General features: G+C 43.5%; 4 protein-coding genes across 8 annotated transcripts; all 4 read left to right on the top strand.

The window, feature by feature from the left end:
* Window positions 1-319: 319 nt before the first annotated feature.
* LOC147229709 (RLA class II histocompatibility antigen, DP alpha-1 chain-like) lies at window positions 320-4,786 on the top strand. Its single transcript, XM_086155913.1, has 5 exons — window positions 320-392; window positions 2,463-2,599; window positions 2,679-2,942; window positions 3,266-3,547; window positions 3,643-4,786. Exons 1-5 carry the CDS (start codon window positions 349-351, stop codon window positions 3,945-3,947), a joined length of 1,032 nt encoding a protein of 343 aa, XP_086012039.1. The 5' UTR covers window positions 320-348; the 3' UTR covers window positions 3,948-4,786.
* A 71-nt stretch (window positions 4,787-4,857) lies between these two features.
* Window positions 4,858-8,741, top strand: LOC147229710 (class II histocompatibility antigen, B-L beta chain-like). Of its 5 annotated transcripts, none has more exons than XM_086155311.1 (6): window positions 4,858-5,095; window positions 5,534-5,809; window positions 5,913-6,192; window positions 7,330-7,356; window positions 7,432-7,542; window positions 7,667-8,741. In XM_086155311.1, the coding sequence occupies exons 1-6, from the start codon at window positions 5,047-5,049 to the stop codon at window positions 7,680-7,682; spliced, it is 759 nt and encodes a 252-aa protein (XP_086011437.1). In that variant the 5' UTR covers window positions 4,858-5,046; the 3' UTR covers window positions 7,683-8,741. The 5 variants fall into 5 exon arrangements, 4 of the variants coding, with proteins under 4 accessions (XP_086011437.1, XP_086011438.1, XP_086011440.1 ...); XM_086155312.1 differs by having other exon boundaries at window positions 7,432-7,512; XM_086155314.1 differs by lacking the exon at window positions 7,330-7,356 and having other exon boundaries at window positions 5,913-6,194.
* A 285-nt stretch (window positions 8,742-9,026) lies between these two features.
* LOC147229711 (SPRY domain-containing SOCS box protein 2) lies at window positions 9,027-11,656 on the top strand. Its single transcript, XM_086155310.1, has 3 exons — window positions 9,027-9,407; window positions 10,121-10,849; window positions 11,278-11,656. The coding sequence occupies exons 2-3, from the start codon at window positions 10,162-10,164 to the stop codon at window positions 11,406-11,408; spliced, it is 819 nt and encodes a 272-aa protein (XP_086011436.1). The 5' UTR covers window positions 9,027-9,407; window positions 10,121-10,161; the 3' UTR covers window positions 11,409-11,656.
* Window positions 11,657-12,395: 739 nt separating this feature from the next.
* msh5 (mutS homolog 5) lies at window positions 12,396-23,056 on the top strand. Its single transcript, XM_086155914.1, has 26 exons — window positions 12,396-12,488; window positions 13,122-13,222; window positions 13,312-13,435; window positions 13,547-13,627; window positions 13,868-13,921; window positions 14,032-14,153; window positions 14,283-14,392; window positions 14,699-14,734; window positions 15,492-15,574; window positions 15,662-15,707; window positions 16,414-16,552; window positions 16,683-16,745; window positions 16,826-16,954; window positions 17,033-17,105; window positions 17,615-17,724; window positions 17,847-17,927; window positions 18,038-18,125; window positions 18,202-18,269; window positions 18,853-18,971; window positions 19,044-19,170; window positions 20,676-20,825; window positions 21,102-21,176; window positions 22,198-22,344; window positions 22,469-22,606; window positions 22,683-22,756; window positions 22,852-23,056. Exons 2-26 carry the CDS (start codon window positions 13,142-13,144, stop codon window positions 22,970-22,972), a joined length of 2,439 nt encoding a protein of 812 aa, XP_086012040.1. The 5' UTR covers window positions 12,396-12,488; window positions 13,122-13,141; the 3' UTR covers window positions 22,973-23,056.
* Window positions 23,057-23,100: the final 44 nt, after the last annotated feature.

Below are 23,100 nucleotides of genomic sequence, written 5' to 3' on the forward strand. Positions count from 1 at the left end.
GCTGGCGGCCTCCTCCGCGCTCAGCCCCGCCGGACATCCGCGGGGCTCTGGCGACACCAGGCGGCCAAAGACCGTCATTACCCGTCGAGCGGCCCCGGAGCGCATCAACTCCATTCGGGGCCCTCCTCGGTCAGGGGTCGGCAACCCCCGCGGTTCTTGGTTCCCTCTGATGGGGCCCCCTGTGGGTTTTGAAAATAGTTAAAACAAATATTAAATCAAAATGTGTTTTATTTTAGATCGTTCATTTTTAAAATGCAATTTTAAATATAAAGATTATGGAGATCTTGTAACATCTTCAAGAACGAGTTAAAATATTTTTGTCGCTGTTAAGAATCGACTAGTAAAAGGATGACAGTACACAGAGAGAGGATGGCATTTTTGGTTTGCTGTCGGTGGGTAATCTAACTTTGGCTTTTTGTTTTTTCTTCTCAATAGACATTGAGTGATGAGTTTTGCCTAAACGTAACCTTCTAACCTTCTTCTAACCTTTCTTTGGAGTTCAAATTATTTTTTTGCATTCAGAAATGTCGCATTCACTGCAGTTATTGGTTGATTTAAAACAATGCAACACATATTTTGTGTATACATAGCATGAAGGCAAAAAAAACCCAACTTTATGTACTGTGTTAAATTATTTTACATTTCAAAAGGGTCATATGGCTTGACCGAGGTGCACACATTGACGCCACATTGACATTGACCTCCACCATCTAACCCTATTCTCTGGATCCTCTTCTGTCACACCAACTAACTTCATGCCCTCTTTGACTGCATCCATAAATCTTCTGTCTGGTCTTCCTCTAGACTGGGGGTGTGTAACTCATTTTAGCTCAGGGGCCACATGAAGTAAAATCTATTCTCAAGTGGCCCGTACGGGTGAAATCATGGCCTAATAGCAACGGTTTCTTTCATGGAAAAATTGCAGCTCACTTTTGAGCTTTGCAAAATAATCTTGCAGGCCGAATTGAACCCGATGAAAACTTGCATGTATGACACTTCTGCTCAAGACCTCCAAACTGGCAGCTCCGACCTCAGAATCCTTCTACCAGTATATACACTATCCCCCCTCTTTACATGAGTCCGGCTTCTGTGACCCTCTCTCCAAAACATCTCACATGTGCTGTCCCTCCGATGGACTCTTTCCCAATTCTATCCATCCTTGAACCCCAATATTTTCATCTCTGCCACCTCCATAAACGAATCCGCAAGGCCAGCAGGGTTATGACTCTCTGACGGCGGTGTCTGAGAGGAGAATGTGGCAAGGAAGAGGCCGATTCCCCCTTCTTGGCCACTCCGTGACCTGCCGACTGTGTTGTTATGTGTAGCTTTAAGATACTACATTACCCATGATGCATTAGGCGGCAGGTTTCAGAAGATACCTGGTACGTAAGCTTCGACAGTAAAGTTTAAGCATAAACCCACGCTGACCGTGTGTGTGTCTTATTAAATGCACTGCACGGCATAACATAACAAGTCCACCCACACCCATGCAGTTTAGTGGAAATCTCGCAGATAATTGGAAACGTTTCAAGCAGAGATATGAAATCTATCTAGCTGCTAGTGGAGCATGGCACGGGGACGAGAAGTTGCAAGCTCAAATCCTGCTACACGTAATCGGGGAGGACATATTGGACATTTATGACAGTTTCCAAATTGCACCCGATAATCTGAAACTACCCACACTGTTAAAGAAATTCGAAGAGTACTTTGTGCCTACCAAAAACATCACGTTTGAGAGATATAAGTTCTTTTCCTGTGACCAAAAGCCTGGCAATACTTTCTGTGGCCATCAGACTGCTAAAGTCAGTAATAACATCACAACATCTCATCTCTCTATCCATCTGTCTGGATTCTGCTCCGGTAACTTATTTATCTTAAACCCCGACACCACTTATTTTATTATCTTAATCTGTTTCTGTTAATCTCATTTTATATTTTTTGATTTTATTTCATTCTGCATGGAGCGTCTGGATGGATCAGACAGTTTCCTTTAGTATCAATAAGGTATTTCTGATTGTGATTTCCTTTTAGAAGCAAACAGCACCTTTCACCAATGAGATGCTCCTGCGCAAACCTGTTGTTGTTTTCCCAAAATCCTGCTTTTTTTTTTTTTATCTCTGCTTCTAAATCACAGCTGTACTTGAATCAACAAGGGAAAAAGGAAAATAAAAACAGAACCTGGACTAAACTGTGCCAGCCATTAATGTATTGAAAAGCTCCATTCTCTGGGTGTTTTCTGGAATCCAAGCTTCAGAGCGAAAAGCTGTTTCATCGGAGGGCTCAGGAAAACTACAGCCAGGAAATTAGCTAAAAGAAAATATAAAAATCAGTGAGGCAGATTATGGAATTTCATTTTGTAGTTTGGTGTCGTGTTATCCCGACCTCCCTTGTATAGAAAACAAAAAAACAAGATGAGGGTGAAAGCGAAAGTGAGCGTGTACTTCCTGTTTGCCTTCTGGCAGACTCCACGGCAGGTCCGACCCGCTGCCGCTTCTGTTCGGGAGAGACAATCCTCGAACCATGAGGAGCTTCAGCCTGGACTTGACCCGTTGCGCCCTAGCGGCCCTGATGCTCAGCGCGGCCGGCACCTTCTCACAAAGTAACTCCAAGCTCCGGTTTGTTCTCGATCCGCCTCTGACAAGCTTTCACCTGCATCTCTTTCTCTCCCTGTGTTTCAGTCACGCACGAATTTTCTGTATTCATCGGTTGTTTTCTGAGGGGCAACATGGAGTATCAGTACGAATTCGACTCCCAGGAGATCCTCCATGTGGACTACGAGCGTATGGAGGCGGTGTTCGGCGTCCCCGGATTCCTCGGTCACTTCAACGAGACGGTGATCCTGGATAACTTACACTTGCTGGAAAATGCGGTGAAAATGAAGAACTTGTGTCTTTTAAGCGCACTGTACTTGGAGAAGGAGACAAAAGGAGCTGAGGAAATGGGTAAATGAAAAGGCGGGGAGGGTACAGGTTGCACTCACCGGCCACTTCGTGAGGTACTCCTTGCTAGAACCGGGCCGGACCCCTGCCTGTGTCTCCGTAGCATGGATTCAGCAGGGTGTTTGAAACATTTCCGAGAGATTTTGTACGTGTAAAGCCAATTTGAAGTCGGCAGCTCGACGTGGCGAGATGCGTGAAGATGCTGACACGCGATTGGTAGATTACGTCCGCGCAGGAGCGTCCAAAGAGTGGCCGCTGAGTGCATCATCTCCGTGGTTTTGATCCGATGACCGACCCCTGTGTCTTCTGACCCCTCCTTCGAAAAGAGTCCCCCGAGACTTACATCTACCCCGCGGAGGAGGTCGAGGCGGGCGTGAAAAACACCCTCGTCTGCTTCATCCATCACTTCTACCCCGCTTTTACCAGAGTGAACTGGACCAGGAACGGTACTCCCCTGCAGGAGGGGGTGTCCCTGGGCCAGCATGTCCTCAGCACCGACCTGACCTTCCGGCAGGTCTCAACGCTGAGCTTCACCCCTGTGGATGGGGACGTCTACCACTGCGCGGTGGAGCACCCGGCCCTGGACCGGCCCCAAATCACATCATGGGGTGACTTGCGGCGACGCCGTAAAACAATGATCTGTGTAAATGTGAGTGTGCGTGTCGTGACCCGGCGTCCTCTCCCCCCCCCCCCTCTCCCGCAGAGGTCCAGCTCCTGCAGCCCACTTTCCAGGCAGATGTTTTCTTCAAAGCGGCGCTGTTTTTCGGGTTTTTAGGGATGCTAGTTGGGACGGTGCTGGTCGCCGTGGCCTGCGACAGGAGACGTTCTGAAAGCACAGAGGTTCTGCAACCGCTGCAACCCTCCCGACACAACGCTGAACAGACGCCGGCCTTCAGCCTCGAGTCGACTGGAACGGAGCAAAGAGGAAAGATGGAGGCAGAGACGCTCCGGTCAAATAATCTAATCCAGGGGTGTCAAACTCATTTTCATAGAGAGCCACATCAATAATGGTTGCCAGCATGTAACGGTAACAGTATGACTCTAACTAAATGTAATGTAAAATAAATCCAACTGCTCCTTAATGTTTAATGACTGATTTTCTTACTCATTCAAATCAAAAATATAACATATGCATTCACATTTTTTTTTGAAACAGCCTTCCATCTGTATCAACTTTTCTTTTCCTGGACATTTAGGGATAATTTGTATTTCTCAATTCCACTTGTTGAAAATAGCATTGATGTGGATACGCTGCCATCTAATTGCCATGAATTGTGGGAAATGTAGTTGATGGTCAATGCACACGTTGTTTATTTTAAGACAATCAGACTTTTTAAGACGTTCTCGCAGGCCATATAAAATGACGTGGCGTGCCACATTTGGCCCGCGGGCCTTGAGTTTGACACATGTGGTCTACAGTGTCCCCTTTCCTTTGGTCATGATTGTTGTTTATTTGTTGTACTATTTTAACTCACCTGATGTGCGCCATTATCGAGGGTTTAAATCCATTTGTATTGAACAGATTGAAAATCTCTTTTTTGTAATATTGGCCATCCTCCCGTTGAGCTGCAGCCTTCGACAGCTACTCCTAAATTCTGCATGTACAGAAACGTATCTTTAATCACAACCTCGTCAAACAGATGTGGCAGCAGCTCTGACTGATCTTTAGGAAAACCGAATAAAGGCCTTTTGTGTGACGGGATTTGTATCGTGTTCCTTCTTCCTGCTGACAAATCAAACTCAAAGCTGTTTTTTCCACTCTGTTCTGTTTGACCAGTTTGCATGAACAAATAAATCTTGCCAACGTTTGGAGGCTTGTCTGACGGGCAGTCCGAAACGAAACATTCAGAAACAATGTTATCTCTGAAGTTTTTCTTTGTTCTCACGTGTTTTTTTTTTCCTTTTTAAGCATCCGGTTACAAACCGCTGTCACGCTGAGACTTATTCCTGAGTATGTTGGCGACTAAAGTGGTTGTGATCAAGACTGCACAGATCCTGCAAGATATAATTCTGGTTCATTGTAAAGCCACTCCCTGTTACTTTGGCTGAATGGTCAGCTGTGTTTTCACTTCCTTGTGTAGGAGCTGCTCTCGACGCTGTTACAACGATGCGTGTTTTGTTTATACAAACAATTTGCCTCTTGCTTTCACCAGCGAGTAAGTCCCATTATTATTATTTTTGGTATTTTAGTGGCTTTTCTTGAGCACCCAGATGTTATGTTGTTCATGTCTGAAGTGAAAGTAGAATCACTGTGACCTCCGTTCACTTCTGTAAGCGACGGGTTCCTGGCTTGAAACTGTATTCTTGTCTAACAGGGTAGAAAATGCTTATATGGATAAAAGGATGGGCTCCGCTTTTTGCACTTCTGTCAGGAATAGTGATACGTGAAAGCCTTTTACTGTTCCTCAATGGGGGGACATTTCCTGTACTTTGGTGGGGCAAACAGCCACAGTTTGATTTATTACAATTAATCAGGTGTCACTCATGTCAAATGCACGTGTGTAAAAATGATAAAGAAAATAAAAATTTTAATCATGCGGCATCTGGTTGAGATGGTAGATTGATGGTAGTGTTTGCTGGTTCTGATGTCGCAGGCTCTCTGTACATATTCGGTACTATTCGCTGCCTGTTCATGCAACCCGACGGCCACGACCTGGTCTACCTGGAGCAGGTCTTCTTCAACAAGACGCTCCAGCTGCAGTTCAACAGCACAGTGGGAGGGTACGAGGGCTACACACACCTCGGAAAGAAGGTCGCCGTTATGCTCAACGAGAGCCAGAGTTTTGTCAAACAAGCGCAGAAAAACATGCACCAATGCCTCGAATTCCTCCCGCTGATGGATGAGTGGTTCTGTAACGCAAACAACTTTGGTAATTTTATTTTAAAAGCAGAATCATTGTTTTAAACAACTTTTTCTCCTGAGAGTTTTTTAATCTAATCTCTTGTGGGTTATTTCGGGGGATTGTCCCGCAGTTGGGCCCGACGTCAGGGTGACCATGTTGAAGAATGCAGGAAACACGATTCCCACCCTGTTCGTCTGCAACGCCTACAACTTTTATCCAAGACAGATCAACGTGACGTGGCTGAGGAACGGAAAGAGGGTGACGTCGGGAGTGACGTCAACCGACGTCCTGCCCAACGGCAACTGGCTCTATCGGATCATATCCCACTTGGAGTACTCGCCCGGGTTCGGGGAGGACATCACCTGCATGGTGGAGCACGCCAGCTTCTTGGAGCCCAGGTTTTTCAAGTGGGGTATGTTAGCCTCGGCGAAATGTCTAAATCTCACCTCCTATCCATGTTGACGCGCGCTGGGATTCAAACCCATCCCCTGTCAGCTGTTCCCAGCGGAGACGCAACTGAGAAACTTTGTTCACGTCGATGTTTTCACTCATGTTGACCCACGTGAAAGGAGACGGCGAGCGATTTGAGAAATTAGACGGGTTTTCACAGAAAGGTTGAGCTTAGAGGTCAGTTCTCCCGCTACACGTGGAGCAGACGTTTCTGTCTCTTGCACCGCTTTCAGATTCACACCAGATGATTCACATTTTGGTTTGTAGGGAGAAGAGCGGAATAAAAGCTTTTTCCTCAATATGTGTTTCAGGGCATGCTAAGAGTGACGTAACTACAACCGAAAACTGACAAATGAGAGAAGCAAATGTCATTCTTCCGGTTTTCAGTGGGACAGAATGATTAGCGGTTCGTCACGTTACTCTCGTTTTCATTTCCCTCTTTAAACCCGATGTTTGCAGTTATATGGCCTTGGTCAGGGGTCAGCAACCCGGGGCTCCATGTGGCTTTTGAAAATAATTATCATTACAATGCACTAAATGCCATTTTAAATTTGGGGATGATGGCGATCTTGGAACATCTAAATAAAACGGGTTAAAATATTTTTGTCGCTCTTAATAAGCAACCAGTAAAAGGATGATAGAACACACAGAGGGGGCGACATTTTTTTTTTGCTGCCGGTGGATAATCTAAGTTTGGCTTTTTTTTTCATAAATACAAGAAGGACTCATATAGAGATTGAGTATTATCTTAAAAATAACTTTCAACCCAATGTTTTTTTGGAGTTCAAAATATTTTGTTGCATTCAGAAATGTCGCTTTCTCTGCAATTGTACATTGATTAAAAAAAAAATGCAACACATAGTTTGTTTATACATTGCATAACGGCAAAAAAAAAACAACATTATATGCCCTATTGATTTATTTTAAATTTCAAAAAGGTTGTGTGGCTCCCGGCGTTTTCTTGACTATGGAAAAACGGGTCTAAATTGCTCTTTGAGTGGTAAAAGTTGCAGACCCCTGGCCTTGGCTGCAGTCGGGGTTGTATTGGAACATGGGTGGAGTCTCCATGTTCTCATGCATCTGTGCTGGGTTCCTCCGGGTTCCTCCTGCAGGGGCTGGTCCAGGTGAGATCCTCCTCTTGGAAACAAAATGAACGGATGAATAATCTCACACAGTCTTGACGGTGAATGTGGTTTCAGAACCCCCGTCCATGCCCCAGAAGGAAGAGATGGTTTTCGGGTCTTTGAGTCTGCTGGCAGGTTTGGCCTTCGCCGTCTTAGGTGGGCTTTACTTCCTCAAAAACAGATAGGGTGAGTGACACTGTAGTATTAAATGTCGAGGTCCACAAGCTGCTGAATTACATTCGTGCCCTCTTTGTGACTTTGACATGTGTCTCTGAAAAGCAAATACTTCTGATTGTCTTTTCTCCCACAGGACATTTGCCAGGTGACACAGCATATCTTCCTTGAGATATTTATAATCACCCAATGATGTCACCGTGAATCCCTGCAAGGAAATCTTTGTCTCCTGTGGAGCAGTGATGGTGTTTTTGTCAAAGAAACAGACCCAGAACAGGTTTTTTTCCTGGTTAAACATGTATTATGTTCAACATCTTTTCATCCTTTAGCATGCAAGGTCAGTCATCATCCACCGTAAGGTGTGTTTTATTTGTAGTCATAATAAATATTCAGTATTGAGGATTCAGGACAAGGACGTATCTGTGTATATTTATCCATATATTATCCAGAAATGTTGAACAGGCAGAGGTTGAGAATTCTTTTCTGTTTATAATGATGATTGTATTTCGTTCTACCGTGTGTGACGATTTTGTTTTAACTGTACATCCAATACATACTAGTCATTCTGTCACATTGGAGTAGCAGCGTTGAAAAAGGCAGAAATAAAAAAAAACACTTGTTCTCATCAACTCATAAACTACATCTCTGTACATTTCACTTGACGAAGATGAAATCATCAGTTGTTTGTAATTCTTCATTGTTTCAATGCAATCTGAAATGAAGACTGGGATAGTTAGGACGGTCACGTATAGGCTTATTATAAACATGACAACTTAAATCTAATATTGGTTTTATTTGGTTTGTTTTAGAACCGTGGTCCTCCGGTCCAAAGAAAATCTTTCTTGGTACAAATTATAATTTTTTCATGAGACCTTCCGAATCTTATTTAGGAAAAACGAGTGTTTCGGCCTTCGCCTTACTGCCGTATTTAATATTGTAATTGCCTAATATAAAGATGAGATGAGATGAGATGAGATGAGAACAACTTTATTTATCCCGAAGTAAATTGTTGTGCCAGAGTTTCAAGCAAAAACATAACAGAAATAGATAATAGTAGGAAGGAGGGAGAATAAGAAATACAATAAAATATAAATTGTCAAGGCTATCAAGTGTTTTAAGGTCTTAAAGTGTAATCATTGCATTCGGATTAAATATTATGAACTGAAAAAGTTTCTATTTTGTTATTTTATTAAATCATAATAAGAGTGACAGTCGGTGTGTGTTTGCTCCTCCTTGAACTCAACCAGGGAGATTCAATGTTTTTTTTTCCTCCTGAACAAAGGCCAATTTCCACTCTTTGCTTTTTCAAAAGGACAACCGGATTTAAAAAGTGGTTCCAAATGCCTGAAAATGAAACTTAATGCTGTAATAAATCCTAGGATATGAATTAAAAACGTCTTTCCAGACTTCATCCAAGCGCCCGTCGCTCTCCGCTCCTTGCCTGCGAGACAACGCGCAGGGACGCAGCGAGTTGTGCGCATGCGCCGTGCTGCAGCATGAGCCGCTGGGGGATCTACTGTGTTTTCCTTCTCCTGCTCCTCAAAAGCCCCAGCGTGATCCTCGCCCTGTGCTTCGCCCTGTACATCTACATCCACTACCGGACGCGCTGAGCATGGGGAACCGGAAGCAGGTGCGGGGTGTGAAGAACCCGCGTCAGGGAGCCGCTGTCCTTGCACCGCCCGCGCAGTTGGCGTCAGGCGGGCCGCAGCGACCTCCGGCCGGGGCCGGGGCCGGGTTTTGGGGCCGGCCCCCGCAGCCCCTGCACGCAGGGGGGCGGCGGCTTTGACAAGGGGCGCTTATAAAGAGCTGCGGCTCCATGGAGCGTGGATCCGGATCGGGGAAGGACGGCGGGTGATCAACCTCCGAGAACCTGAGAGGTAACCTAACCTAACCTAAGCTACTTCAGAGTACTTCTGTGTGCTGCAGCAGTACTTCCAGAGTACTTCTTCTTTCCACCCTGCACAGACAGTAAAAAACTCAAGTGTTCATGTCGTTTAAGTGTCTGTACACCCAAAGCTGCCCTTCCTCAGCCCGCACATCCCCCGAGCACCACTACACTCTTTCTTCCAATTTGCACATCCTTTTAATACTGTTTGCATTTCTTTACATTGTTTATATCTCGTTGCAGTTACAGGTTTATTAGTTATTGTTGTTTTTTTTTTTATTATCTTCACTGTGGACGGCAAAATAAGAATTTCATTGAGCAAGGAAACACGTTTCGAGTTAATCTTGTATTTTAGTTTCTAGATTCTCCGTTTTTAAATGAAAATGTCACCATTGACCTCGCCGCTTCAGGTTGGGCTCCTCTGAAGCTGCGGACTGTGGTGAAGCAAAGTAGAGGAAAAAAAAACCCACAACAATATTAATCAAAACATAGACACGCAATTCCTCCTTCCTATTCACTGTTTTTGAGAGTGAAAGTGACTCCAATAGAACACAGCGCTGTGTCCTCCTGGTCTGCTGCCTAGAGGCAAAAAGGAAACACAAGTTGTGATGTATCTCTGGATGCTTTTGTGAGGAATCCAAATGTAATTGTCAGTCAGTAGCTCATATGGAGGTGTATATCCAATGCATGTCATGTGTTCTCTAGGTCTCCTGTCAGCGCTCTCCAGAGAACGACAGTTTGCAGCCATGGGCCTCTCACTCTCCGCCTGGCTACTAGGCAGGACCGCTGCCAGCCCTCCGTCCTCTGCTTTCCACTTCCTGTCCGTGCCGGCCTCCTCTCGCCTCCAGGTCATTCTGAGCTCCCTTCCGGCTGAGCCAGGAGACGTCCGCTCCTGCTGGAGCTCCGTGCACCGCTCCCCCCACTTTGAGCTGTCCGCCTGCAGAGCGGAGGCGACGCGCTCGCCCGTGGAGCGCAGCAGTGACGGGGTGAGGGCCGAGGAGGGGGTGATGGACGGGCTGCATGTGTGGGAGGTGACGTGGAGCCCAGGTCACAGAGGCAGTCATGCTGTTTTAGGCGTCTCCGGGCCAAGCTGCCCCCTGCAGACCTCAGGGTACGATGTGCTGGTCGGGGGGGACTCTCAGTCCTGGGGGTGGGAACTCAAAACCAATCAGCTTTGGCACGATGGACGGAAACTGGGGCGGTATCCAGAAAATCGAGGGGGTGCTAACACAATCACGGAGACGCCCCTCTCCATCCCGGAGCGCATTCTACTGGTCCTGGATGCAAATGCAGGGACGCTGGGATTCGTCGTTGATGGCCACTTCCTCGGCGTCGCTTTCCATGACCTCCCCGTTGGTGGGGAGATGTTCCCGGCAGTTAGCAGTGTGAGAGGTGGTGCCCGGATAAGACTACGATACCTGAACGGCGCCTCCAGTGAGTGTCTAATTTCCGCTTCTGGTACATCAGTGATTGCTTATTTAGCAGCAGCATTCACTTTGAATATTATGCAAATCCAGAATGATCTCCCAGAAAATGGCACAGCTGCTTCACTGCTCAGCCCTTTCAAATCATGTTTTCAATCTACGTTTTCAGTTAAGTGCTTTTCTTGTACCCCTTTCAGATTCTAAATCCCAGCTTCTCTTTTACTCTTCCACCCCATGATTGGAATTTAATCTAAACCCCTCAGTTAATTTACAATTGAAATGACAGCTTTCAAGTGTGTTCCTACAGATATGCAGCTTGTGTTGTGAACTTTCTCTGATTTAAATGTTTTTTCATCACTTAAAATGTGGTTTAACTGACTTTTGCCCTATTTAAATCATATTCTTAACTGAAATATTTCTTCATTTCTGTCTTTTCAGGGGATCCCCCTTCTCTTATGGCTTTATGTGGACTGTCCATTCGGAAAAACCTGGGTCCACAGGACCAGAAGAAGACACAAAAACTGCCTCTTCCTCGTTCTCTCAAGCAGTATCTGCTCTGTGAACCCTGACGGCCGTGTAGTCCACATGCGAACTCGCACATTAGGGGAAACCTTCAATCACAGAAAAAAAAAGAGATTTTTCGAGCATTTTGTATATTAATGGCTTTAAATTGCAATGATGTTTGTTTGTGTTGTATTCATTTTATTTATTGAAATATAAAAGTTCTCTCGTCCATTTTGACAGTGAGTTCTGCAGAAAACTTTGTTGTTGCTTCACCTAAAGAATGTATTTTGATTTTATTAAAAACATTCATATAGAAACCATTAGCTGTCATTATTGTGAATACAGTCTTTGCCCAGGAGCTACAATTTTCCCCCACAGAAAACAATAAGCAGTTTATTTAGCATCCCTTTCTGAAACCAGAAGTTAATGTGGAGGAAGAAGAAGGAGTATCTGCAAATGTGAAGGGCCAGAAGGACTGGAAACACCACGGTTAACGCACACGGGGTTAACAACTGTGAGAATTAAGAATTTATAAGTCACAATGGATACATTCACTAAAATAAAATTTAATGAAATAGGTGTAAGATTTTGATAAGAAAAAAATTGAATTCATGCAGCTTTTTGATGGAACATACACGCTGGACTACATATAATTTTCCAAAACACTTCAAGTAGACATTTCCCATCTCACATATTATTTGAACAATTATGAGTCTTATTTTTGTTTGCTGTTTACAATTAAAATGGCATTTTCCTCTTCAGTGCTCTGAATTTTCAACCCTAGAGTACATTCAATGATTTTAGTCAATAATAATAGAATGACTGACTTTAGAATGACTTTAATTCGATTTCTTAGCTGTTAGAAGACCTATATTATTTATTTCATACTGTCTCGGTTCACTTATATTTCCTTTGTCTTAAAATTTGTCTTTTATACATGAATTACGTTGCTTAGGAACGTAAAAAATTATTAAATGATATTTTGGAAGCTAGCCGCACCTAGCTAAGAATAGGAGTAGGATCGGCGTTAGCTAGCTAACGCTTAAATACAATGATAAGGCGCAGACTTTTTCTGTCCTGTTATTACGCGTCTCTTTTCAAGTGAACCATAACCACCTGCTGAGGCGTTTTTGAAAACAAATATTGTGAGTACTACCTATACAATGTTAAATAAGTTTGAGTTAAAAACATTTACTTCAGGTCAAGGTAAACCCGTGAGTTGTAGCTCACCTAGCTTGATAGTGGCTGTTTGGAATGTGCGCCATTCTTTTGGGTAAAACGTATTATTCAGTGGCTCAGGTAATACATTTGAAACAATGTTTCAATTCAGTTCCCTGTATTCACATTATAACAAACCAAAACTGTTCGTAAGGTTTCAAACTTCTATATATAAACAAGCATCGACAAATGTTCTCGCAAGTTTATAAGAAGAATTATTAAATTGTAGATTAGAGTAACTGATAAGTTAGCCTGTTGTAGCCCAGCTAGCTAAAAAGAAGCTAGGTAGCTTCATAATATAGCTGTGTATTAATTGGTGTTTTCTCTGTTTTGATACAGTTACAACTTGGCTTGGCTTTGAACATCTGCTTTGTCTTGTTTTGTTTTTTTTTAGTTCTTATTCTTGACTTTATTCAACTTAACATTCACATGTGTGAGTTAGCTAATATTGTGTGAACCAGAGTTTGATAGACTCAATGTCTCTAGCGGCACGTGTACTGTGGTCACATTTCATTTCTTTTTATCATAGTATTTAATTAAACAGTTTTTATGTCATGTAGATAAACACTTCTTGGCAACAATGGAAGGTCAAAGAAGGGGAGGAGTTGTTTTTAGTCCTGCCGGAGTAAACGGTGACGAAGAGGAGGAAGATACATCCGAGGTCGAGACTCCAACACAGATTTCAGAAATAACAGTGAATTGCTGCTGTGTTGACAAACCACACATCTTCCTTTATTTTGCTCACTTCAGATTTTATTGAGTGTTTTGGCCCAGACTGGAAAGGTGGGCCTTTGTTTCTATGACAGAAAAGGCTGTTCCATCAACTTCATGGCTGACACGCCTGACAACTATGAACTGCACCTGCTGGCCAGAGGTCAATTCTGAGATTTTATTATCAGACCTCGAAAAGTCATTGTCTTGCATCTAACGTGACGTGTTTCTCATATTTCACTGTGCGTAATTGCCCCATCCTTGTCTTTCACAGTCGTCCAGGAGGTCAGTCCCCAGATAATTATTTCCAGTGCAAAGCAGGAGCGCTGCATGACCCGCTTTCTGCAACAACTGGGTGAGCACCTAACGGAAATACTGTATCAGTACGAGCGGAGGGAGAATAGCATGTCCTAGAGGGGTGGTGATTATTTGTTTTGACGCAGTGAGAGATTCGTATCTGGGTCAAGGGAATGGATGATATGACATCAGCCAGCAAGCAAGATAAGGGATGAATCAGGGTTTCTTGTCGGTATTCACAGTCACTGCGCACATACTGATTACAAAAACTCCAGAAACTGTTGTTATTGTTTACCAGGTTCAAACAGAGACTACAAACCGGAGGTGGTCACGTATCCTTATGCCGATTTTGGTAAACAGATGCTCACTCATAATATTAAAAGTCTTAAGCATATTTTTAGATAAGCTTGCATTCCATTTACATGATTTATCAGAGCTCTGAAACTGTGTCGGGTGTTGCAGGCCTTGAGGTTGCTAAGCAGAGGCTACTTTCTGCCCATCTGCCTTCCCTTCCTCTTTCCATTTCGGAGAGAGACAAAATGTCCTACCTCTCCTCCTGTATCTCCTTTGACTCACCCCTGATGGTGAGCCAGCTGTCAAATCCACATACCATCTCATCCATCAGGACGTCTCTCTGTAAGGGGCGACTGTGACGTTTCAGCCATCATGTTTTTGTGTGTGTATGTATGTATGTGTGTGTGTGTGTTGTGTAGTTGAGGGCGTTGGGAGCTCTGCTAAAATGTCTGGACAGGAGGAGAGTGGGAGTGGAGCTGGAAGACAGCAGTGTTGGAGTTCCTATCCTGCAGTTTCACGCCTACACACTGTAAGACACACTTATATTTAGTAGTGTGTGTGTGCACATACACACACACACACGCAGAGGACTGTGGTTATAGATCCTCTGTAAGGGAGATCAATTATTTACTGCACTGCATTTTCAGGTTGTTATAGTTACTGTATTGTGTTATCAGTACGTATATATATATATATACATATATATATGGATGTATACATTCTTTATATCCTCCTGTTCTGTTCATCGCAGCAAGCACAGTCTGCAATCTGTCAAATATGATGATGACATTTCTGTGTCAAACTGATTTGTGTTCTGTGTCCCTTGCAAATATAGCAAAGGTGTGGTTTACATCGCCCAAGACACATACAGGTAAGAGTTTGTAGCACATTAGACATTAAACTTTACACAGACAGAAAACAACTGTTTTCAATAAACAAAGTGTTTTGGATACTTCCAGGACATAACGCTACAGACAATAGCCCCACATGAACTTCCATGTTCATGTTCCCCTCCTCCACTTCCATATTTGCCAAAAGTGTAGCGAATATTATACCACAACTGGTCAAGAAAAATTGAAAAGTAATAATTCATAAATATTCCAACATAGAAAACTCAGTGATGACACATGAGAAGCACAATTTCTAGTTAGAGGCAAAAAGAGAGTGAGGCTTGGGTGCAACTGAAGGCAAGAGAAAGTTGAACTAACAACAAAAATAAAGCCAATGATTCTATCCAGCAACCTGCGTAGAGGGAAGGGGGTGTAAATTTAGAATTATGTAATCTGTAAAATAACATTTGTCTTGAGATAAACTACATTTTTTTCATATTTCTGGAGAAACAATCCATAGCCTGATGTGGTCAATTTGTTGTCTTAGTTTCATTTTGGATTGAAGTTGTACACTGTTGTTTTTTTTTAAAAACGTTTTACTTCAGCATTAAGATGTTTAACTCTCATTCATGTTTCAAATTTACCACAGCTTCATTAATGAGGATACAGTTTTTCTTACATACGTTATAAAAGTAATGTATGAAAGTGTATAGGATATACCGATATATAACATAAACAACAGCTTTGAGTAAGAAACAAGTTTTGAAAGGATGATTGCAGATACTGCTTTTATTGCAGTGTGCTGCAGATCTTCAAATCAGAGGCTCATCCATCAGTATACAAACTGCATTCAGGTGAAAAGGAGGGCTTCAGTCTCTTTGGTATGTTCCCCGAACATTTGCATTTCAGGGTTCAATCCCTTCTCTGCTTACTATGTTGCTGTTGACACTTTTCCTTGTGTGTTGCAGGGATTTTGAACCGCTGCAGGTGCAAGTTTGGCTCTAGGCTGCTACGGTGAGAAACAGCCCTAACTGGAGTCCAGACACATTGGGGAAAAATGAAGTACTTATTTCACAAATAAAATAAAATATTACCAGCCCGCGGTGCACAAATTATCAAAATGCATTTGTCATTTTCAGTCTGTCTGTGTGTACATTAGCCAACAGGAAAACTTTAGTAAAATATCCAATCGTGTAGAGAGTCTTCCATCGGGTAAATGTTTAAATTTCATAAATTCAGAAAAGATACTCTCAGTACTGAAGATACTTTTTAATAATGACTTCACAAAGTGGTTAAGGTTCATTTGAATTTTCTATTCATCTACTACTTTTTGTAATAAATGTTGGAACACAATGCATAATCCTTTTGAGACTTACAAGACTTTTTTCTAAGTAATTATATGGAGAGTTGTGCAATAGCCAATTAAAATGGATGTCTTAATCCATCTACGTTGATTGAAGCCTAGCCCATTTATCAAATGAGACATTTTACTTGTCTCTTTTTTTATTTGTAGATTTATTTGCTGCTGTATATTCCTATAAATTTGATTTATTATTGGGAAATGTATCAGAAACTATATCAATGCTGTTTCATACATATTGTGTCATATGTGTCTTTTTTTTTTCGTCAAGTCATGCAGAATTTCACTATGCTTTGCCAAGTTAGTACACAACGAGTTGTCAGCTTTACAAGGTACTCCGGATGATCTGCTCTGTTCCAGGCAGTGGTTCCTGCGGCCGACGACAGACCTTGCGTTGTTACAGCGGAGACAGGAAGTGATACGTTTCTTCACGTCGCCCAGGAACTCAGGCTGCCTTGGCGCCCTGCAGTCCTCACTACGTAACATCAGAAATATCCCAGTAACCACGACAAAACCACCACCAACTTCCATTTTCCCACATCTGTGATTCACAACTTTGTGTGAGTCACCATCCTAATCTGTGTGTGTGTGTGTGTGTGTGTGTGTGTGTGTGTGTGTGTGTGTGGCAGAGTCTTCTGCGCCGGATGTCTCTCTCTCATACCAAGGTGGCGGACTGGCAGAATCTCTACAAGGTTAGACAGCCACAACCATGTGACATGCTGTTCCTGGTGGGCGTGGAGAATTGAGTGAATGGAGTGTGTGTGCATTTCAGATGGTGTACAGTGCAGTGTGTATCAAGGACATGGTGCGTCACCTGCCTCAGTCTATCCAGCTCTTCCGCAACATCAGTGAGGGGTTTTCTGATGACCTCTACCATATTGCCTCACTGATCAGCCGCATTGTGAGTCTCCCACTTCAATGAAAATAATCTGAAGAATGTTGTGTCACGGGCCGTCAATGAGCCGCAGTCTATCTGCAGGTGGACTTCGAAGCAAGCGTGGCTGAGAATTGTTTCATTGTAAAACCAAATGTAGATCCTGCCATCGATGAGAGTAAGGGCCGCCGTACTGGATACGAAGCAAACTGAAAAAAAAATCCTTCGTTTGTTTTGGAAGATCGAGTTGTTTATGTTTCTGTGCATCCCTAAAGTGGAAGTGTTTTTTTCTTTATTCAAAATTAAAACATAAATCACTACAAAGGATTTAACATAGTATCTCTAAACAGTGTCCAAACAATCTCTAAAGAGACCATAATACTGCACGCAAACACATAGATGTATTACTGGCATAAATAAGCAGGCTTTCTGCCCTAAGTTAGTAATTAGAAGACAGGAAATGGCCCAAATTAGATAATATAAACTTCCTCACAAACTTCAATAAAGCTTTAACTCCTTTTCTGGAAGTATTTGAACACAGTCATTTTGGTTTACATTCTCATTACACAAAAATTATGTTTAGCAAAGATGTTTAAATGATTTATACTCTCGTAACAAACACTGGGACAAAACAGACTCAGTGTGACGGTGGACTTTAAATCTTAACGACTTCGCTTTCCTCATCAGAGAAAAGGAGGATGAACGGGCTCTCTGACTTCCTGACTGATGTTGCAAGAACTGAGCTGCAACACTTGGACACCAGCATCCCCTCCTGCTGTGTCATCTACATCCCTCTGGTCGGTGCTATCTCATACTTTCATTTTTATTTAATCACCCAGCTTGTGCGTGCCCGCGCACACACACACACACACACACACACACTCGGACAGAGTATTATCAGCTGAATTCATATTTTCAGATTGGATTCCTGCTCTCTCTCCCTCGGCTGCCCAATATGTTGGAGAAAGAGGATTTTGAGATTGCTGGGCTGGATTTCATGGTTTGTGTGTCATCGTGTTCCTTTGACCCTTTAGAATTGTTTTATTTTCAGGAGAAAGCAGTACTGAACTGCTGGTGTCATTTGTGTTTATGTGTGTGTGTGGAAACAAGTTTCTGTCAGATGACCGTCTGCACTATCGCAGCCAGAGAACCAAGGAGCTGGACCGCCTCCTCGGGGATCTGCACTGTGACATTAGAGGTCTTTTACTTTCACACTGAAGGAAAACATTGACTAGTGAAGATGTTTTCCTGATTGTGCTCTTCTCAACCCTCAGACATGGAGACGTCAGTAATGACTCATTTACAAAACACAATCCTGGAACATAGTGCCTCCTTGTACAAGGTTGGTGTGTGTTACTGTTCATTCTCCACACAGTCATGCTCTTTAAACAGGACTCTCACTCTGATAATGGGATTTTTGTTCATATTGCCAGAATGTGTAGGTAGACTATGGTATTCCAAGGCCTCCTGGTTTAGCAGTCCGGGTTGAAAGTGATAATAAAACAGATCTTGATCCCATCACGGGCTCTGCACGGCGCAAAGTCAGGAAAAAATGCTAAACATGGACTGCTGAGTGGGCAGCTTTTTCTGGCAAATCAATATAAACTGAAGTCTTCAAAATCACATTCCTGTTTATTTCAAGATAAACTGACACCCTGTCCAATCAAATCTGACCCACCATCACAGCGTGGTTTCAGGTTCAAGGAAAATAATCTAAAAATAAGAAATGAACAAATACTCTCTCTCTCTCTCTCGCTCTCGCCCTCTCTCTCTTTCTCAATGTAATCCTGCTGTTTGTTTTCCATCTGTGTCCCTGACATCTTTGGAGTTATTTTGTTCTGGGTTTCAGGCCACCAGAGGTCTGAGCTGCCGTCACTGTATTCCCATTCCGGATATTTAGGTTGTTTCATCTGGGCCTTTTGTAGGTTATGGATCTTGCTGCGGAGCTAGACTGTCTGATGGCTCTGAGCTGTGCCTCCCAGGAGTACGGCTACACCTCGCCCAAGCTGGCCCGCCACAGACAGATATCGATCACACAGGGAAGGTGGGGAATAAAACATCCTGCTTTCAACTGCCTGTTTACAATGTTCTTACAGGGCCCTTTTCTTTCCTCCAGACACCCTCTGTTGGAGCTGTGCTCACCTGTATTTGTGCCAAACTCCTTTGAAAGCTCTGAGTCCGGAGGCCGAGTGAAGGTTATCACCGGACCTAACTCATCTGGAAAGAGCATCTACCTCAAACAGGTTCAAAACCAGTAAACGAGATGTGTGCATATATCTGTGTGTGTGTGTATATATGTGTGTGAACTCTCATGGGCTCAAGCTCTTCCGTGCTTTTGCAGAACACAATACTTTCAAAATGTCAAATAATGTTGTTTTTTTAATTACTGGTGGAAAAGCAATCTTGCCCATCTAGTTTAAGTGATTAATCTTGGATACTAAACAGAAGTTTGCCGGATCCGTAATTAATGAGCACGGGGCTACCATAGGGTCACCGTAATCTTCACCTTTGCCTTTTGGCCACTAATATAATATTATATCCAGTTAGTTAATCGGTTAATCCTTCAGTTGAACCAGACAGTCATACTGTATGTGAAAAAAATCTCTTAGCATTTCTCAGGTGTCATTTTCATGAGACCTCAAAAGGAAGGAGGGTTTATTCTTCTTTTGCTCGAGGCTGTTCCCTTCCAGAGATGCCACCCAACCCTCTCCTCTGTATTTTCTCCACTAACACCAACTCACTTGCTGTCATCTTCCCCTCCATCCATAAACCTCCTTTCTGGTCTCCCTCAAGACCAAGATCCGGTCCCCAACCGGATCATTTGGTACCGGTCCACAAAGAAAATCTTGGTTCAAATAATGGTTTTCTCATTAAACCTTCGGGATCTTATTTTGAAAAACTTCTGTTTCTGCCTTTGGCTTACGGCCGCACTTACCTCTGTCGCGCCATTTGACACATCAGCGACCACAAGCTCGCCCTTGAAAAAAATGACCCAGAAACGAAAGTCGTTGGAGAGCTTTTTTGTGTGCTTTTTCGACGAGCAAACGATGAGACCACAGAAGCGTTGCAGACTGCATTAAGGTGAATTGATATTATAGTCCAAAATTCTTATAATTGCTTGATATTAAGTATAATAGTTATACTCAGATAAAGTACCGTGAACTCATTTGAACCCCAGGGCTTCTACCCGTTCTGCAGGCACATTTTCATGCATAAAGTTGGTATGAAAAAGGTTGGGCGCGGCTGCTTTAGACCTCTTACCTGGCAGCTCCATCCTCAGCATCCCTCTACCCAGATCTTCTCCATCCCTCCTCTGTCCATGTCCAAACCATCTCAGTGTGACTTTATCTCCAGAACTTCTACCATTTGCTGTCCCTCTGATGGACTCCCTCCTGATCCTCCCCGTCCTCCCTACTCACAAAGAGGAACCTCCACATCTTTATCTTTTGCCTCAACCTCTGCCTTCTGTCTTCTCCTCTGTGTCTCCAAACCAGACACCATACCTCCGTTTTCTACACCTTTCCTCACATACTCTTTTATCACACATGACACTTTTCTCCACACGTTCCTCCACCTCTTCTCTCCTGTCTCTGGACTGTTGATCCTCGGTTCTCTATGACTCCCAGTATGTTTTTTTTTATTTCCAAGAGGGAGTTTTGAGCTTTCCGATGTGTACTCACATATTCAGCAAACAGCCAGCCCCATTAATGTTGAAGGTCTCCGGACATAATAAGTGAGTGTTCCTCAGGTGGGTCTGATTGTGTTCATGGCTCTGATCGGCTCGGACGTGCCGGCCAAGGAGGCAGAGATTGGACTGGTGGAAGGAATCTTCACTTGCATGCAGGGCAAAGAATCTGTATCTGTGGGCCTCAGCACCTTCATGATAGACCTCAACCAGGTGTGGAGCACACACTCCCGCGCATGCCTGTGTGTGTGTCTGAAAGAAAGAGTGTACGTGTCACTGTGTGGGTGTGGTAAGAGAAATATATATAATTCCGTTTCTGTTGACCTCCGTTATCCTCCCACTTCCCACCTGTCAAGACATTTTTTGCACATCACCTACTGCCCACTACTACCACACACACACACACACACACACACACTCACTCACACCACAGAGGGAGTGAAAATAAAACAACAAAGTGCAAAATATCTGTTTGTGTCTATTTTCCAGATGGCCCAGACACTCAACGGCGCGTCTGGCAACTCATTAGTTCTCATCGATGAGTTTGGAAAGGGAACTAACACTGTAAGCTTTGTGAATTAAATGCATGTGTCTACACGTAACAGAAAGCAAACAGTTATTAATGTGAAGCGACTGGGAGCGGCCCAGCCGATACTTTCCAATTTAGAATTGAAGCACACGCAGGCCAGCAGTGCAGCTCAACATTTGCCAGTTATCAGCAGGAGTAGAGCAGCAGCGATCGGCCCGGCGTGGAGAGGCGTGCAGTTGTGCGTTAGCAAACCCGCACCCAGGCATGTAATTTACATTCGAAGCTGGAGTTCGCTGGAGTATATGTCCTGCTGGCTTCTTGGATGACTTATCAGGTTACATACAGAGGAGGGAAGGACTTATTCCAAAAGAGCTCTGACTACATTTGTTACACTGATTTTCTTTCTTGCATGATTAAGACGTCTGGTTTACATTTTAGCCGCTAGACGAAAGAAGAAGGTCATCGTTGAGAATTAAATCACATATTACACACTGTCATGGCCAACTGATGCAATACAATGCTTATTTTCAAAGTTGATTTATGGGTCAATTGTTTTCACAACTTGCCAAGTGGCTGACTGTTTCATAAAATGTCATTCCACATGATGATTTTCATTTCTCAGCATACGGTCATTAAAAGTTTTCGGAACCAGAGATACTGTTTGATCGGGTCGAAAATGAGGGGTCTGACTTCTAAAATACCTTACATACATTGCCAAAAGTATATAAAATGCATTTAAAAGTTGACTTAATTAGTTGCAGCATCACTAAAAAGAAGGCAGAAATTTAACAGCTGACTGTTTCATGGAAAATGAAAGAATGCTGTGTGATGGGTCAGCGATCCCTTCCAGTCCCATTTCACTGTGAGGTCAAATACTGTTGTCTCACAGAGAAGATGTTAATCTGCTTCAAATCGGACGGGAATGTTACAGGTTAATTTGTGGTAACAACAATCTCAAGCTTTTCCAGCTTTATGTAAAGAGCTTAACTTGATGTAAGACTTTTATCTGACTTTATCCTCTACAAACACAGCTAATGTTTTAATGTTCCCCTGCAGGTGGATGGATTGTCCTTACTGGCTGCTTCAATCACACACTGGCTCAGAAAAGCCCCGGTAGATGTTCCTCACATACTGCTGGCTACCAACTTCCACAGTTTGCTGCAGCTGAGCTTGTTACCCCCCTCTGACCTCCTTTCTCTCCTGGTACTGAGAAACTGATTTACTTCCTGTCAACAACAAAAAGTGAAGCAATTGAGTGCTTGACGAGGTTTAATGGCGGCAGAGTAATATATGAGTGTGTGTGTGTGTGTGTGTGTTTGTGTGTCAGACTCTGGAGACAGCAGTGGATGGGGATGAGTTGGTGTTTCTGTACCAACTAAAGGAAGGGATCTGCCAATCCAGCTATGCTGCCAACATCGCTATTCTGGCAGGCCTGCCAACTAGACTTGTGCAGAGAGGAGTGGAGGCAAAAACACACACTCACACACACACACACACACACACATGCTGACATGGGCTGACTGTGGGTTTCTTCTTGTCAGGTGTCTGAGCTGTACAGGACTGGACAGCCCATCCAAGGCGTGGACAAAGCATCAGTGGAAGCGCAGGCTGAAAGGTTGGTTTTACTGCATCGGCGTAGCTCAGACTCGCAGGAAGCAGGAGCAGCAGTGGTGTGTGTTAAATTTGCCGGTGTGTTTGGGTGCATCACAGGTGCAGGTCTGTGGTGGACAGATTCATGAGCCTGGATTTAGATGACAAAGACCTGGACCTGATGCAGTTTTTGAAAGAGGAGCTTCTGCCCTCTGCTGGACAACTGCTAAATCACAGCTGAAGCGCGATCCTCCGTCTCTGTCCTCCAGCTCTGTTTCTGAAGCTATGTTCTGGCAGTGATGTCCTACAGTTCTGTTCTTTCAGCTCTGTTCTGCTGCTCTGTTCCTGCATCTATTTCCTAAAAACTTT

The sequence above is a fragment of the Fistularia commersonii genome, chromosome 11 (assembly GCF_037954325.1).
Source record: "Fistularia commersonii isolate RoL2024-O1a breed Wild chromosome 11, RoL_Fcom_v1.0, whole genome shotgun sequence".
Taxonomy (NCBI): Eukaryota; Metazoa; Chordata; class Actinopteri; order Syngnathiformes; family Fistulariidae; genus Fistularia; species Fistularia commersonii.